The 16,789-nt window shown below is 37.4% G+C and overlaps 2 protein-coding genes across 3 annotated transcripts in view; one reads left to right on the forward strand and one right to left on the reverse strand.

Moving 5' to 3' along the window:
• The window catches only part of LOC107704358 (5'-nucleotidase domain-containing protein 1-like), a 79,943-nt gene that overhangs the window by 58,366 nt on the left and 4,788 nt on the right, over window positions 1–16,789 (reverse strand). For both annotated transcript variants that reach the window (XM_016507265.1, XM_016507266.1), the window contains exons 3-6: window positions 14,080–14,151; window positions 13,804–13,913; window positions 13,529–13,608; window positions 13,296–13,377 (exon numbers count right to left, since the gene is read on the reverse strand). In XM_016507265.1, coding sequence (XP_016362751.1) covers window positions 13,296–13,377; window positions 13,529–13,608; window positions 13,804–13,913; window positions 14,080–14,151 — 344 coding nt within the window. The remainder of the gene's footprint in view (window positions 1–13,295; window positions 13,378–13,528; window positions 13,609–13,803; window positions 13,914–14,079; window positions 14,152–16,789) is intronic.
• Window positions 8,624–12,987, forward strand: LOC107704357 (collagen alpha-1(X) chain-like). Its single transcript, XM_016507264.1, has 3 exons — window positions 8,624–8,733; window positions 9,107–9,227; window positions 10,616–12,987. The coding sequence occupies exons 2-3, from the start codon at window positions 9,122–9,124 to the stop codon at window positions 12,484–12,486; spliced, it is 1,977 nt and encodes a 658-aa protein (XP_016362750.1). The 5' UTR covers window positions 8,624–8,733; window positions 9,107–9,121; the 3' UTR covers window positions 12,487–12,987.

A 16,789-nucleotide genomic window follows, 5' to 3' on the forward strand; every position in this document is an offset into this window, starting at 1 on the left:
GCTTCGGCTCAACTTTTCACCGAGGCTCTTCTGGCCGCAGCGCAACATGTAACCGGGCCTTCAGCTCACGTAGCTAGCGCGAGACTGCCTCCGCTAGCACCGCAGGCCTTGTTGCAATAATATTAAGTAAAGTCGCTAAAGGTAGGTCGTTTGTTGTTAAAGGACGTGATGACATTATGGATGTTGATGTCATTTTTTGTAACCAAGACACAAAACTGCATAGAACACGCAATGAAATTACTCAAATTTTCTGTATTCATTTTCACTAGCTTTTTACCTGTATTTTAAATTACACATTGTACTCAGATAGACAGATAAGAAGGAAAAAGATATGAAATTACTCAAATTTTCTGTGTTAATTTTCACTAGCTTTTTACCTGCATTTTAAATAACACATTTTACTCGGATAGACAGATAAGATGAAAAGATTAGATTTTCGTGAAAATAAGTTAAACGGTGTACAATTATAGGTGCAAACCAACAAATAAGGTGTATATAAAGAAACTATTATTATTATTATTATTATTGAACAAGTACAACTAGCAACCTAATTCGCATGCATTGTGCATACTGCTAGGCAACTCTCTCCAAGTCTCTAAATAAGCAGTATCATAAAGAAACTATTATTATTATTATTATTGAACAAGTATAACTAGCAACCTAATTCGCATGCATCATGCATACTGCTAGGCAACTCTCTCCAAGTCTCTATCAGCTGATGTGCTGCTTGGCTGGCTAGCTGTTTCAATACTTACAACTAATTGTGTGGTTAAGAGGAAAAGCATATCTTTTCATAATTTTATGATGTTGTCAAAGTCGTCATATTTCTCCTGCTACTTCTAACCTCTCTTCGTTTTCAGTGGTCTCCAGCTACTGTAGCACATTAGCGTGAGGCTGCCTCTGCAAGCTGTGCAGCATTTTTCCCCCGAATATCACAAGCCCCTGTGACCTACAGCTACAGCATCTGAAACAAGCGTAAAGCTGCTTACGCTTGCAACACATGCCCTCACATCTCAGTATTTCCTCCTGTTACTTGTAATCCTTTTCCTTTTCAGTGGCCTTCAGCTCCTATAGCACACACTAGCATGAGGCTGCCTCTGCAAGCTGTGCAGGCTGCACAGGCTCTCCAGCATTTCCCACCCCCAATATCACAAGCCCCTGTGGCCTACAGCTACAGCAGCTGAAACAAGCACAAAGCTGCTTACGCTTGCAACATATGCCCTCACATCTCAGTCTTTCCTCCTGTTACTTGTAATCCTTTTTCCTTTTCAGTGGCCTTCAGCTCCTATAGCACACACATTTGATACTGCCGCTGCAGTGCCCTGCTTAATTTGATACCGCGGCCGTAGTGCCCGGCTTAATTTGATACTGCCGCAGCAGTGCCCTGCTCATTTCATACTGCCGCCGCAGTGCCCTGCTCATTTGATACTGTCGCCGCAGTGCCCTGCTCATTTGATACTGCCGCCGCAGTGCCCTGCTCATTTGATACTGCCGCCGCAGTGCCCTGCTCGCTTGATTGACTTGACTTTAAGACAGAATGCATGGATGTATACTGACATATATCCGGTTTTCACTCACCCGTTTACATTCACTTAAGCCATAACCGACTGTATTTACTCCACACGATGGACATTTTGACAACTGTGTGTGTATTTGATAATTCAGGCACAAGGAGCTGCTCATTTGATACCGCCGCTGCAGTGCCCTGCTCATGTGATACTGCCGCCGCAGTGCCCTGCTCAGTTGATATTGCCGCCGCAGTGCCCTGCTCAGTTGATACTGCCACCGCAGTGCCCTGCTTAATTTGATACGCATCAGACTACCATCTTTGGCCACTGCATCACTGAGTGTTGTATGTGTCAATGACCTGAAACACAACTAATTGCTGTTCTGTCCAACATAACACATACTATACATACAGTATCAACTGAACTTGTTGTCCAAAAATGTAGTGACTTCAGTTCTCACTCTCAAAACTAACCATGTATGAACGGAACCTTATTTAGCACTCCAAACCAGACTGGCCACCTTATTCTGCTGCTGTGTGAATGCAGCCAAAGTCATAGAGTTAGAGAGATAATTTTAGACAAATGTCAGAAAATTACGCAGACTTACTCCTTAAATTCTGCTAAAATTGACGTTGGATCCACCACACAACCAACGCCTTTACCAATGGTTATTACAGGACCATTTTAGAGTCTATGGCAATTACAGCATTTTGGCTAGCCAGCTATTAGTTTATACAAGGAAGAATAATTCAAGCCTTCATAGTGACCGTCACATCGGTGAGCTCTTTCCATGGTGGCCTGACTCAACTGAACAGCCTCTCATTAAGGGCCAATGTCTGCTTCTCCAACTCCCTATTACAGTCGCCATTTGGTCATATAGAAAGACCAAGTGGCAATGGCCAGACAACGACCATGTGACTGGATACCTGTCAGAGAAAAACTGTTTATTGATAACCCAAATGTAAACACAAACACAGAAGCTAAAATGTTTGTAAGTATCTTGTTGACACATCTGGAGATTAATGAAAACTTAAACATGTATTCACGTATTCCACATATAGTTAATTGTCCCAGGATACAATAGCAGTACATCAGCTAGCAACAACCTTGGCAAATCCACCAACCCAGTAATGGTTGCTGGACATGTATAGCATCCATTTTGGGAAACAAGACGCGTCAACTCAAGCTTTAAGAGTTCTTGTCTCTTACCCAACATACCCTCAGTCAATCTTTTGTCCGACAAGTCTTCAGTTATGCAGTCTCATGACTTGATGGAGGGGTTGGTTTAAAACAGGAGGAAAAGGAAAACAAAGCAAAACAAAACATTAGCTTAAATTTTTTATTTCACCTTTTAAACCATCCTGGACAATGTTGACTTTTCCAATATATTCACACAAGTTTCTCCTAATATAGTAGGTCTAAGGAAACAAAAGTAATTGCCCAAAATAAAAATAAATCATTGCCACAGACAATTTAACTCCACTACTTGTCTGACAGATGGAAAAAATACAAAACTACAACAAAAATAAACTACATGTATATATTATATATATATAATCTCATCTTAAAACTGTACTCAGCTGGCCTTATTTATGAAACGGAGCAAAACAAATATCTGTGTAAACCATCTAGTTTCATCTAGCTTGATAGAATTTATTCTGTCTTTCTTGTGTTTCATGAATAAGATCCACTCAAGTGTTTATGTGAACATGCCAAACAGCTCCTAGGATGAATGAACATGTATGTTTTGAGTACATGTGTATCCTCTTTAACTTGGGTGGGCATGGTCACATGTGTGTGGCAGCCCTGTGTTTAAAGACAGTGAACTGTGGCACAGTGTAAGATGTCACATTGTGTAACCCTGCAGAGAGATGGATGATGCCCTGCAGAGCTGCGCTGTTCTTAGTTTAGCAAAAAACAACAAAAAAAAACAACACCACCATGCTGGGTGCTATTAATGCAGAATATTGAAAACCATATGAAGTAAATATACATCCAATTAAAATGGCACATCCTGATGAATGCAAGAGCTCTTCAAAAATGTCTTAATATCTGAAAGTGATGAGTGGGTGGCACTCCTGCTTCTCAGTTCCTATTCTGAGTGTCTGTAATGCCGGGTTAAGCTTCCGGCTGTGATTTTGCAGTTTGTCTTTTGATCCCTGTAATTGCAACAACTCTCTGACTGAAGCACTTCCGTCAATCCCTCCATCCAGAAAATCGCAAATGCCTCTTAGTGGCACACTGGGTTTATTGAAATGTTAAATTTAAATATCTCTCTATCTTTACCTTTTCCACAACACATCAGCCTTTCATTACTCCTTTTCTCTAGGCATCATCTACTTCCCAGCACTCTAAAAACAGCCAGCTCCTTTTAAATGAATTAATGAACAAATAAACAAGTCTAGAGACAAGTCTAAAAGTGAAAATTGCATTCCTTCCATTAGTATGTATTACAACTGTGAAGCATGATCAGATTTTTTTGTAACTAATAGCCAATAAAATATAACACCTGAACAGTCATTTTTTATTTGTCCTGTCTTTACTCCTATAACAAATTTTCTTCCCCCATTTATAAAGAGCATTGGTGATGTTGGGCGATGGGGCCTAGTGCCAGGTGTGCCCTTTTACTTCTGATCTAGTTACAGCTACTGTACTAACAAGATACTATCCTACCTTGGCTTCTACTTTAACCATGTTAACAAAAAACATGCACAGTTTTTCCACGTACTAGATATAACATAAGACAACTACACATATTCATAAATCATACAGTACAATGATTTGTATTAATATTATGCAGATAAATCATCCTTGTGCTTTACTGACTTTTTGTGCTTTGTGAATGTTGAAATCATGAGCTCATCTTTTTATTTTCTGCGAAAATGGGCAGTACAACATAGTCAGTGCTTGTAACAGATGGCCTATGAGATCATTTAATATGAGACACTTATATATGCGCAATCTACTGGTTTGAGGCCTTTTTTGGTTTTGTTCTATAATTCAGGAGTGATAGCTATAGTTAGAAAATGGGCTTAAACAAACAAATCTTCAACGTAGCAAACATGGTATCACATATGGAAAGTGACAGTAGTGTATTTTACTATATATAGGAGCTCTGTAAATGAGCGTTACGTTTTTTCCAGCACCACCTCTACACTCAAGACAGAAGCTCGGCGGAAGACCACATCAGAGAGGAGGCCGATTACCTCACTAGACAGCAAAACCCAAACTCCTGAGGGCTCTGGGTAAAACCCCAGCAGAACTCATTATGGGAACACGGTCTGGTTTGCTTCTGGTTCTTGAATCAGACACAAAGTAAGAGATTAGACTGTCAAAGTTTTGGTATTAATATGTAGGAAATCTTCTGTCACTTTTGATTAGGGGTACACCGATATAGAATTTCAAGGCCGATACCGATAATTCACAGCTCATTGTGACCGATAAAGACACAGTCAACGTTTTGACTTATAACCCTTAAGAGCTTTTATCTAATAAATTAAAAACTACTCAGCAGGGACAGTCTAACTGTATTACAGACATTAAACTGATTTAATGAGAAATATATGATATTCAAATGCTGTAGCAGAAATTGTATTGTGTCAATTTCTGAGTATTTATGATAATCATGATGAATCACTAAAACAGATCAGAATAACAAACATTCAAACAAATGTAAAAGTGAATGAAACCAAAAAGAAGTTTACAGCATGTAAAAAACATAAAACAACAGCAAACAACCACACACACACAAACACACACACACACACACACACACACACACACTACCAACTCTTCAGACATCAGGCAATTAAGACTGTGAAGTGGTGGTTTATGTATGTTACGTGTGTGTGCACATACATATACTTGATCTTGTTTACAATCAGTTTTCATTACTGACGTTTCCATATACATTTTGTTTTTTCTTTGACATTTTCCTTTCTAAAAGAACCTACCATTTACATACATTTGGACAGTCTTCCAGTTTTTGTGTAATTTCACACACCATCCACTAGTCAGGTGGCTACAATTACACAGAAAATGGATACATTTTAATTAGTATTTGAATAATCACTCAAAGATTTAATGAATTATCAAACTAAAATACAAAATTAATTTCATTGAAATAATTCTTTTTTTAAAAAGGTCATTTTTGACCACCAAATGAGCAGCACCAGAAGGTGGTTAATCATAAAACTCGCATATTGTTATTTATGGCAGAACACTGTGATTAAAACATACCCAAAAACAACACAACATCGTGCAAAGATGCTGAAATAATCCTCACAGTGCAACGTGATGTTAACTTGGCTAAACACATTCCTAGTCACACATAAAATTTAAACATATTCTCTGTTGTGCGCAAATATACCAGAAGGCAAAATCTCAAAAATATAACTTTAAAATTAAAAAATAAATAATATTGTCTCAGTATTTTTTCAGTAAGAGATCTGAAAAATAAGGAACACAAATACAAATAAGGAAACAAACACACTCTTTTGACCCACATAAGCAAGTGCTTTTCACTGAATAAAAAACATACACACAAAAAAACACACAAACAAACATTATTTTTAGAATGGAATGCTTACATTTTGATAGGCCAACCAATATTGGCATCAAAATAAGTAAACATGCACACCACAATGCAGTCTTCTCTATTGGTTTGAGAAAGAGCGGTAGGAACGGATTTAAAGAGATGCTTCCAAATTTTGAGGTCTGTTATTTTACTAAATGGAGTTGTCAAGAGGACAATGGTTCTGCTGGTGGTCAGCTGTGGGCTGTAAAACTGAGCAGCTTCTAAATCAGACACTAAAAAAATTGTATAAGAAGTACACAATGCATGGACAACAATACCAATGACAACAGTTTTGAACTTACTAAATAATAATTCAAAAAATATTCAAAACAAGCTGGTGCAAAATTGTCATCATCTGCCAGTTTAATCATCATAAGACCACTAAATAATTGTGTAATGTTTCATATATCATAAGACCACTAAATAATTCTGTATTGTTTCATATAAAAAAATAATAATAAAAAAAAAGTTTACTTGCATTTTTTTTTAACTCCTTTGTAAACAGTAAAAACTCCACAAATCAACTGACCAGTGTTGTTTATCTGACACTTTCCTATCATCAAAATCCTAAAAATAACCTTAATCATGACCTCTGTGGCTAGTGCACCCAACAGTTTCCACGCGAAGACAAAAAGGACTTCAGTTCTGCCCTCTGCTGTGCTACAATAGAATTAACCACACTTCCACCCATATTCTGAGCTGTGGTTTGACACTGATCCTGAGATGCTTTTAAAGAAATAAATCAAAAAGGAAAGGAAATACATAGACAAATGCTACACTATTTTTAACCAGTTATCTTACTTTTGAAAGGTTATGCAAAATCATTATGTCATAACCATACCATGCACACTAACATAATAAATGTTAAATAAATAAATAAATAAATAAAACACCCCTTGCACAAAACAGCTGCAAGGAATGAGTTTCCCCAAAAATGCACATTTTAAAAATGCTTATAAGATATGCCCAATACTTCAAGAAAAATGGAAATAAAACAAAATGTCCCTTTAAAGAACAGTGTTTAATATATAGCAGGGGTGCCCAAACTCGGTCCTGGAGGGCCGGTGTCCTGCAGAGTTTAGCTCCAACTTGCCTCAACACACCTGCCTTCAAGTTTCTAGTATGCCTAGTAAGAGCTTGATTAGCTGGTTCAGGTGTGTTTAATTGGGGTTGGAGCTAAACTCTGCAGGACACCGGCCCTCCAGGACCGAGTTTGGGCACCCCTGATATATAGTGTCAACATTAGGCCTGGGCGATAAAACGGTGTCGGTATTTATCGACGGTACACCTTCATCGATAACGATAGAAAAAAATGTTCGATATAGCGCACGATATAGGCACGTGCTATGAGTGACGCAGACAGCCCACGAACACATGCTGAAATTAGTGCTGTGTCTGCCTGTGATGAGGAGATTGTGAATAAAGCATGAATATTAGTCAAATTTAAAGTAAAAAAAAATATTGCATTTGAATGCAAAAACGGTGCAATCGAATGTTATGTGCGTCCGGGAGCCTTGTCAGTGGCGCACGAGATGCGGTTATAATGATGTAAGTGACGTTGTCGCATTTTAATGTTTTGTCAGCCTAGCCCACGAGATGTGCGCTGCTGCGTTATGCATTCAAAATATTAGAGAAATATAGTAGCTCAATGCGGAGAAGATCTTAACAATTAGGTTAAAACTGAAACCAAGCCATTCACACAGAACGCATATTCAGCACATTTTTTAGACAGACAAATATGACTGTTGCACTCGCGTCTCACACAAGAGATGTAGCCATGCAAAGTAAAAAAAAAGTTTTAACTTTTAGAAAACGTTGCGAATTTGTGAAGGTTTATTCCATTTCACTGCGTCTCTTATGTTTTTAAATGCAATCTGTGTGAATGGAGGTCTTTGTATTAAGCAATGCATGATGCTCCTTTGTTCATAACGGTTTATGCAATTTACAAAACTATATTTTATTTATATATGTTAATTTAGACGTTATGCACGTTTTTTATAGACAGTTGTTATTTCATTGCACCCTCCTATGGCCTCGGGAGACAAGACAAATGTTTCCTTAAGACTTATTTAATCTGCATATAAAACATAAGAAAGGAGATCATTTTTAAAATTTTATTTTGTGTTTGACTTAAAACAAAACAAAAAAATATTTGTTGTCTTAATAAATTGGGTAAATTCAAAATACAGTGGTTAAATTGTTTTTTTAAATTCTATTGCTCTGTTTTAAAAAGGGTTATAAAAATGTCAATAATTATCGATACCGAACGATATGAAACATTATATTGATACATTTTTTAGCTATTTCACCCAGCCCTATAGTCAACATCCTATTTTTTATTTTATTTTTATTATAATTATTGTCTGTAAGGATCAAAAGAAAGCATGACCACAGATCAAAATGATAGGAACTACCATATTATGCAGAACTGCGATGCACTCACATGGGACACCATACCCTTCATTAAAACCGACATCACACAAGGAGGGAGGGAGATTTTGGGTGCTGCTGGAGAAGCAAATTTGGTATAAATAGCAGAATCCACTCCTGTGAACAGGACTTCCACGGTCTGACTGGAAACTTACAAATATACAGATTGGCCAGGACAGCAGCCCAACCACCTCTGACTTCTGGAGCTCCAGCCTGCTGGTGGGTACAGCTGTTCTATGGCCCTCTGCTCCAGCTTAATGCTGGTGGGGAAGCATGTGGTACTGCTGGAACGGGTGGGAGAAGATGATCTTTTAGATGCTACTTTGTATGCGTGTCAGTGAGTTCCTGGGCCATGTTTATTAAGTATGCAATTTGAAAGGGGAGGCTTTCCGGGTGATTAGACATGCATCTGATGCTTTTTTGTTTTAGTAATTTGGTTTTTATGTTGATTTTATGCAGCATGTTTGGATATACTGAAATTGCACTCTTGTTAATAATACCCATTTTTAAGTGTTATTAGAGAGAGATGTTTGTCCTCTAATTTCTTTGTCACTTATTCATTATTGTTTTTATTTTATAATTTCTTTTACAGTCTTAGCTTCAGAAAATGGACCTGAGAGTAACAAGCATTCTTCTTCTTCTTGTGATACTGGCTGAGGCCACCCCTGACAGATATCATGTGAAGAAACAGTCTTATCCTACAAAATCTCACAGTGAGTTTAATTTTGGTGTATATATACCTAATGTATTTCATCACTGTAATGTTCCGTCATGTGGAATACGTCAGAATATTTATACAGAATAACAGTAGCAGGTGCAACATTAAGAGACACTACACTAGGGCAGATTGCCTTGCCAAAAAGATACATGCATACATAGACTGAAAAATCATTTTAGCCTCTTTGCCACGAGGGTATCTCAGTTGCTCAGATCATTTGCATGTACACAAATCTGGATCTATGATCGGGATCTACATTCAAGAAATATACCAAACATCACTTTATCCAACTCTTCTTTAATTGCCAAACTGCATGCAATGCCCAGAATATATTAACTTTACCAAAGGAAGAAATAGTGTTTGTGTCCTTACATAATTACAAATACTGTTAATTTATTACTCTTCAGTTGGTATACACCACAGAATATACGATCTACTACTTTAGAAAATTGTAAAATCTCCAAAACAGATGTAACCACATTATACAACAGGCGTGCCCAAACTAAGCCACACTGTGGTGTTAAATTATACCATTAATTTCTGGACAAGCACTCTTTCAAACTGAAAAAAGGGCTATTCCCTGTGTTTTCTATGGCGGTCAACGATCCAATCCAGCCCCTATGAATACATATAATTAATTAAACAGCATATTTCATTCTAAAATATAATTGTGCAGGTGATTTTATATAATAATAATCATCATAATACACATACATAGAACACATTTAAAAGTTAACGTTCAGCTCAAGAACTAGCAGCTGCTGACCACAGTATCACTTCTAGTTTAGGATGTCTCTTGTCAATTACTGTAAGGGTATAACAACTTATAAACATTATAACACACACTTTTTTCCCTATATTAGTGAGGACTAATATAATCTCAAAAGACTTCCATTGTTTTTATATCAGGTTAATATTTTCAATCACCAACTCTACCCCTGCCCCTAAAAACAACCCTCACAGAAATTTGTGCAAAACACTAGATATTTTGAATAGTGAGGACATTTTACAAACCTGTACACACACACACACACACACACACACACACACACATTAAGGCCATTTAAAATAAACGTTATTCCAATGTGTTTCTTTATTCTAATATATTTATTTTTTGTCTACACGTGACAATCACCAGTGAGATGAAAAAATTGACCATCTGACAGAAAATGGACCAACTGATCGATCTCTTAAGAACATCAAGCATGAAATTTTAGCTTGTCAATTTTCAGAGGTTTAAATTATCACCATGTTATTGAGCCAAGTGTGTATGTTAAGGAATGTCTTACAAGCGATTTAAGAATTTTTATTTTTATTTATATTCTTAATTTAAGTAATGTAAGATTTTGTCTAAATTGCATTACATTTTTATCTTATTTTTAGCGGTTGCTGGTGAAACTGGTATTCCAGGTGCCCCAGGTGAACCTGGCCCCCCCGGCCTACCTGGCCCACCAGGAATTCCTGGAAAGAATGGAGTTGGACACCCTGGTTCAATTGGTCCACCTGGACCATCAGGCCCAGCAGGCTACTCCTCACCAGGTAAACCTGGAAGCCCAGGTTCACCTGGAAAACCAGGCACACCTGGATTTCCAGGTGAGAAGGGACATCCAGGCCCTGCAGGACCTCAAGGTGCAAGAGGAGTGCCAGGATCACCTGGAAGCCCTGGACCTGCTGGCATTTCTTCTCCTGGAAAGTCTGGACCACACGGTCTTCCAGGAGCAATGGGCCCACGTGGAGAACCTGGCCTAAAGGGTCATTCTGGAATTCCTGGACTGCCAGGCCAGAAAGGAGAACCTGGCCACGGCATCCCAGGAGCACCTGGTGGCCCAGGTTCAATGGGTCCTCAGGGGCATCCTGGTCAGCCAGGTCAGCCTGGGATTGGAAAACCTGGACCAAGTGGATTTCCTGGAGAGCCTGGAAAGTCAGGAATGCCAGGTAGGGATGGGTCACCAGGTCCTATGGGCATACCAGGCCCAAAGGGTCATACAGGGGCACCTGGAATAGGAGCACCAGGAAAACCAGGCCAGAATGGCGCTCCAGGTATGCCTGGGTCAATGGGACAAAAAGGTCCTCAAGGACCAGCAGGACAGCCAGGCGCTCCAGGTCTGCCAGGTACTGGCAAACCTGGATCACCTGGACTTCCAGGAGAAAGGGGAGTGTCTGGAACCTCAGGTACAACAGGCCAAAAGGGAGAACCAGGGCCAATGGGTCATACAGGTCATCCAGGTGCTATTGGCCCAATAGGTCCACCAGGTCCTCAGGGTGCTAGGGGATTCCAGGGAGAACACGGTCCACAGGGAGCTAAAGGTGATATTGGTTTAGTTGGAGCTCCAGGCCCAAGAGGGACAAAGGGTGAGCAAGGTGCACAAGGCTTCTCAGGAAAATCTGGTGCTCCAGGTGCAGCAGGTCCACCAGGTCCAATAGGTCATATGGGGCATCAGGGTCCCAAGGGTGAACCAGGATTTACCGGTGCACCAGGCATCCCAGGTAGCAAGGGGCCACCAGGAGAAAAGGGACATCCAGGATTTCAAGGGCCATCAGGTGCAAGGGGTGAAAATGGCATCCCTGGAGCAAGAGGACCAACAGGCCCAGTAGGACCTGCTGGCCCATCAGGGCTTAAGGGTCATCCAGGACTTCCAGGCCCCCCTGGCCCAGCAGGGCTCACAGCCAAGGGAATTTCTGGACCTCAGGGTTCTCCTGGAATTCCTGGTGCCAGAGGTCATGATGGTCTCCCAGGTCAACCAGGACCTCCTGGGCCACCTGGACCCCCAGGCGAAATTGTTTATCACCACGAAAAAAGCATGCCAATTAAATCACATGAGATGGTAATGCCTGTTAGTCACGAGCTGATGAAGGCACCCATGTCAGCATTCACAGCTCTTCTTACCACAGCTTATCCTAATGCTGGAACACCAATTGTATTCAACCAGGTTGTTTACAATGGAGAGAACCACTATGATCCTAACACTGGCATATTCACCTGTCAGGTTCCAGGACTTTACTACTTTTCTTTCCATATGCATGTCAATGGAGCAAATGCATTGGTAGCACTTTACAAAAACAGAGAGCCAGTCATATTCTCGTATGATGAGTACAACAAAGGTTTCCTTGACCAGATGTCTGGCAGTACTGTCCTCATGCTGCAATCCCATGACACAGTGTACATCCAGGTTCCAGATGACCAGTCCAATGGCATTTATGCTGATGATAATGTTCACTGTTCTTTCTCTGGCTTTTTGATTGCCTCAACGTGATAAACACACTTGAGAAAACCTCAATCTTTCTATTTCAAAAATGGTCTGCCTTCATACTCATTTTCTCATTGCCCCAAGAGTCATGCAGAATGAAAAAGGATGATTAATTTAGAAAACATGTCTGTAGCGTGTTGATTTACATAAGACCTATTTGTATGGAAATATTTTGATAATCTCAATTATTATGGAAAACTAAGAAAAATTATCCAAGAAATTAGACAACAGACCTGTTGCATTTGCCTAAAACCTGAACTGATGGTTATGTATTAAAATGGTGCTACGCGTTTGCCTTTTTCTTGTGCTCATATTTTAGCAAAAGGTTCATGTGTTTAGTATGCTTAGAAGAGACATTAAGTAAGCCAGGTTTTGAAATAAATGGATTTCAAAGTGAATAATAATAATAATAATAATAATTGTACGTTTTTTTTGTTCATTTAACTCTGTAATATCTCACAAGGTGTGCATTATAATAACCAACACAAATAAAGTTTTAGTGCCAGTGCTGCTGTTTGTTTATGATTGTGGTAAAAGGTTAATATTTTCCAAAGGGAAGTGCTCAGTACAAAGACCTTTACTTTTTCATCCTGATAGATATCTTACCCTGACTTCAAACTTTGTAATCATCTTAGGCTAACTAATAAGAAACATTCAAAATATTATGTAGATAGGTCAAAGACTGTGTTCTGTCCCAGTTTGATAAACAATCATTGGATTTTTACAGCCATTATATAATATCAGAATTAAAATACACTTTGAAATGCTGGTCATAAACAGTGTATACGAATTATAAGAGGGTTATTTCTACATACCCCGAAATGCAGATGTGTTGTAATTATGGTCAATGGCAGCAACAATGTCTTTCCAAATGTCAGATGTGATTTCAGCTCCTCGCTAGGATTAAAAAAATTATACGTGAAAACATTAACATGTGACAACATATGTTTTGTCAAGTAAACATTCACCCTTACAGCTAATTAACAAATGCTACTTATGATCTACAACAGAAATATACCTTATTTGAAAAGCATTGATTTATTTTTACCTTATTCAACATATCCACCACTCTGGCACAGAGAAGAGCACCAGGGAGGTCAAAATAGTTGTCATAAAAATAGTATTTTGCTGCAACAAATGAGTGCACTTAATCACATATTTAAGCAAGGACAGTAATTTGATAATATGATCAAATGGTAAACAATAAAATTGTACAAAAACAAATACCATACCACAAAAAATAAATCAGCAGATTAAAAAAAATTTATGAGTGTTAAATGGTCATCAGAAATTACAAAATGAACTTCAAGAACACATCCTTACCAGATCGTGTATACGAGGTATTGAGGCTATTAAAATGCTTCCATTCTCTTTTTGGACCGTAATGCTTTATGATGTCATCAGTACTAAGATTTTTAGTGCCATGAGTTGCTCTACAAATGAATACGTTTTAAATAGATTAACAGCTTAATATACCAGGTTAAGAGAAGTTTATATATTTCTTTGCGTACAATTAATCTTTTTCCAGAAAAAGGAGATATAAAATTTACTGCCGAGTAATCATTTACACACTTTTAAGTCATACTGAAATTGACTCACCGCAAGACAGTACCGTCCTCTGCCAACTTGATCAGGTTGCCCTCCTCAAGGTCCACCACAAGACCTTTAAAACTGGTCACATGACAACAAGCAACTGTGTTTGTGTATTAGAGAGACAAACAGGCTCATACTAGGATAACAACTTATTTCTTTGTTAAGAAATTTGTTTTTGAAAACATTATAGATATATACATACCCAATTAATTTATTTTCATAATCTGTATTAGTGACAAGAATACTTGCTTGAAACAAGATTCAAGTTGTTAATAAGTAGGGTTGGCAGTATGATGATATATAATCGGGGCGACAGTATAAAGTGTCTATCGTTAGAGATTTTGCTATATCGCGGTTAGGGATATGCCGGTATCAAATTTTCATGTTGCGATTAATTGCTAATGCTTTTATGACGGTATACGGTATTATCACGGTATTGAAATTTAGTTTTAAAAAAAAGTGCTGTCATTATACAGTATAACAGGTTTAATAACTTTTTTCTTATAACAAAAATAACTGAACATTTAAATGCAATAAAGCAATACAGAAAAATGTATAAAGCTAAAAGTTTTACACAGATTAACGTGCAAAAGAACTATAAAGACCAATAGGTATCCCTTTACAATGAGACCTCACTAGTTAACCTTAGTTAATGCATTAACATTCACAATGAGCAATAGCTACATTTGCTACAGAAGTTATTAATTATTAGTTATTAAGTCTTAGTTCATGTTAGCTCATTAAATAACACAGTTGCAACTTTTGATTTTAACAACGTGTTATTAAATATTGGAATACCTAAGATTAATGAATGTTCAGAAGAATTTTTCATTGGCAGTTTATGTTAACTAATGAATTACCGTGATACATCGCATTACCGAATACCGGCACAAGTCTAATCGCGGTATGTAAATTTCCAATATAGCATGTGCATGATGTACTCAATATCCGTCATGTGGAGCCTAATAAACCTGCTGCTGCCTGTGTATTATAATGTTAATTAAACAGCAAAATAAAGGAAAAAAATCATTCACTGCTCTTGACTGAATAACTTTTGTGTCGATCCCTAATAAGATTTTATTTAGATTTAAATAATACAGTGAAAACTATGCAGTTTTATTTACATTGAATTATTCCATTTCTGTGGCATGTCTTACTAGATGTTAAATAAACCAATTGTACCTGAAAAACTTATTTCATTTTAAAACTTTAAACTTTACATTTATTTAATTTGTATCTTTGTTCTATTTAATTTGTCCTATTGTTTTTAATTAGCATATTTGAACAGAAACAATAAAATAAATATATATGACTATATGCTATGTTTTTTATGTATATTTATTTGTATCTTAAAAAAAAAACTAAAATTTATCAAGGAAAAAAAGCTGTTCGCACATCAACAAAGATCAGAATCAGAATCAGAATTAGCAAACACACAAGGAATTTGTTTTGGTTTTTTAGGAGCTCTTGGTACATACATACACATATATATGACATGAGAACAGAAAGGACAATTAAATAAGACTAAAGAAAAAAAATCTGGAACAGAAGATTTATGAACAGATTTGTGCATTAATTACTGTACAGTTGTATAAATAAAAATATGCATATATATTTACATAATACTTGAAAGCAATTGCTGGAAATGGAGAAATGAATTACCGAAAACAGGTAATCATTTCTGTGTTAGCTGTTTAAGATGGGGACAGCAAATTACTGAGTAATAAAAACCTAGTGTTGTGCAGCTAGTGATAAAATCTGGTGTTGATTTACAAATATTAAATGCTTTATCACTTGTTTAGTGATAATGCACAGTGTTTCCTTTGGGTGTTCACATATAATCAACATCTGCGCATGTGCAGAGCATTTTCGATCTCCCCGCCCATCCTACGCGCTCTCCTTTATGGATTTGCCTGCACAACGGTTACAAGGTATATTATCAATCTATCAACTTGTGATTTTATTTATGAATGTGTATCATCACTAAAGCAAATTGTATTTGTTTTATATTATACTGTTTGTGTGAAAAATAACTTATTATTTGCCTCATTTTACCCAAACATTGACACGGTCAAAGTAAGTTATGATTATTTCTAATTTATCACAAGATTAATACACAAAGTCAACATTGCATACTCTTCTTTAATTAAGTAATAAAATAAGTATTAAATTATCATAATATCGATAATCAGTAACGTATATGGTTGACTTAACTCTGTCAGCATTTTTTACCTCAGTTTAATTTCGCGCGCTTTTGATCCGCCGTTCAGTCTTGAGTTTACCATTTCACGGGTAACGTTAAACTAAGATGTAAAAAATCGTAGGTCCATATTAAAGGATGTTTTAACGTTTAGTAAATGACAAGACTGACACGGTAATTTTATTCCACCACCCCCCCACCCCGTAGGACAGCACCATGTCTGAAAGTGAAGCGGTGAGAAGTTACTAAATTCGTTAATGGAGGACGATGGAGATAGACGTAAGTTCATTACCATTGTGCTCATTTTAATTGTTGTGTTAAATAATGTAGCAGTTTAAGCATTTTCTGTGTTATACCAACATTATGCGAAATTTTGAAACTGACATGATTTGGATAGTTAAACTTAGTTTATTTGTCATTTGGCGAAAGTATCTTTTATAGGGTTCCCAACATTTATAAGTCCGTTTATATCTTTCATTCCGTAACTACGGGTTTAATTCTGGTGTTTTGAAATGT

The sequence above is a fragment of the Sinocyclocheilus anshuiensis genome, unplaced genomic scaffold, assembly GCF_001515605.1.
Source record: "Sinocyclocheilus anshuiensis isolate Anshui unplaced genomic scaffold, SAMN03320099.WGS_v1.1 scaffold1898, whole genome shotgun sequence".
NCBI classification, from domain to species: domain Eukaryota; kingdom Metazoa; phylum Chordata; class Actinopteri; order Cypriniformes; family Cyprinidae; genus Sinocyclocheilus; species Sinocyclocheilus anshuiensis.

Coding starts and splice junctions, on each gene's coding strand:
- LOC107704357 (XM_016507264.1), top strand. CDS start 9,122: ATGGACCTGAGAGTAACAAGCATTCTTCTTCTTCTTGTGATACTGGCT. Junction 9,228..10,615: donor TTATCCTACAAAATCTCACA/GTGAGTTTAATT, acceptor TCTTATTTTTAG/CGGTTGCTGGTGAAACTGGT.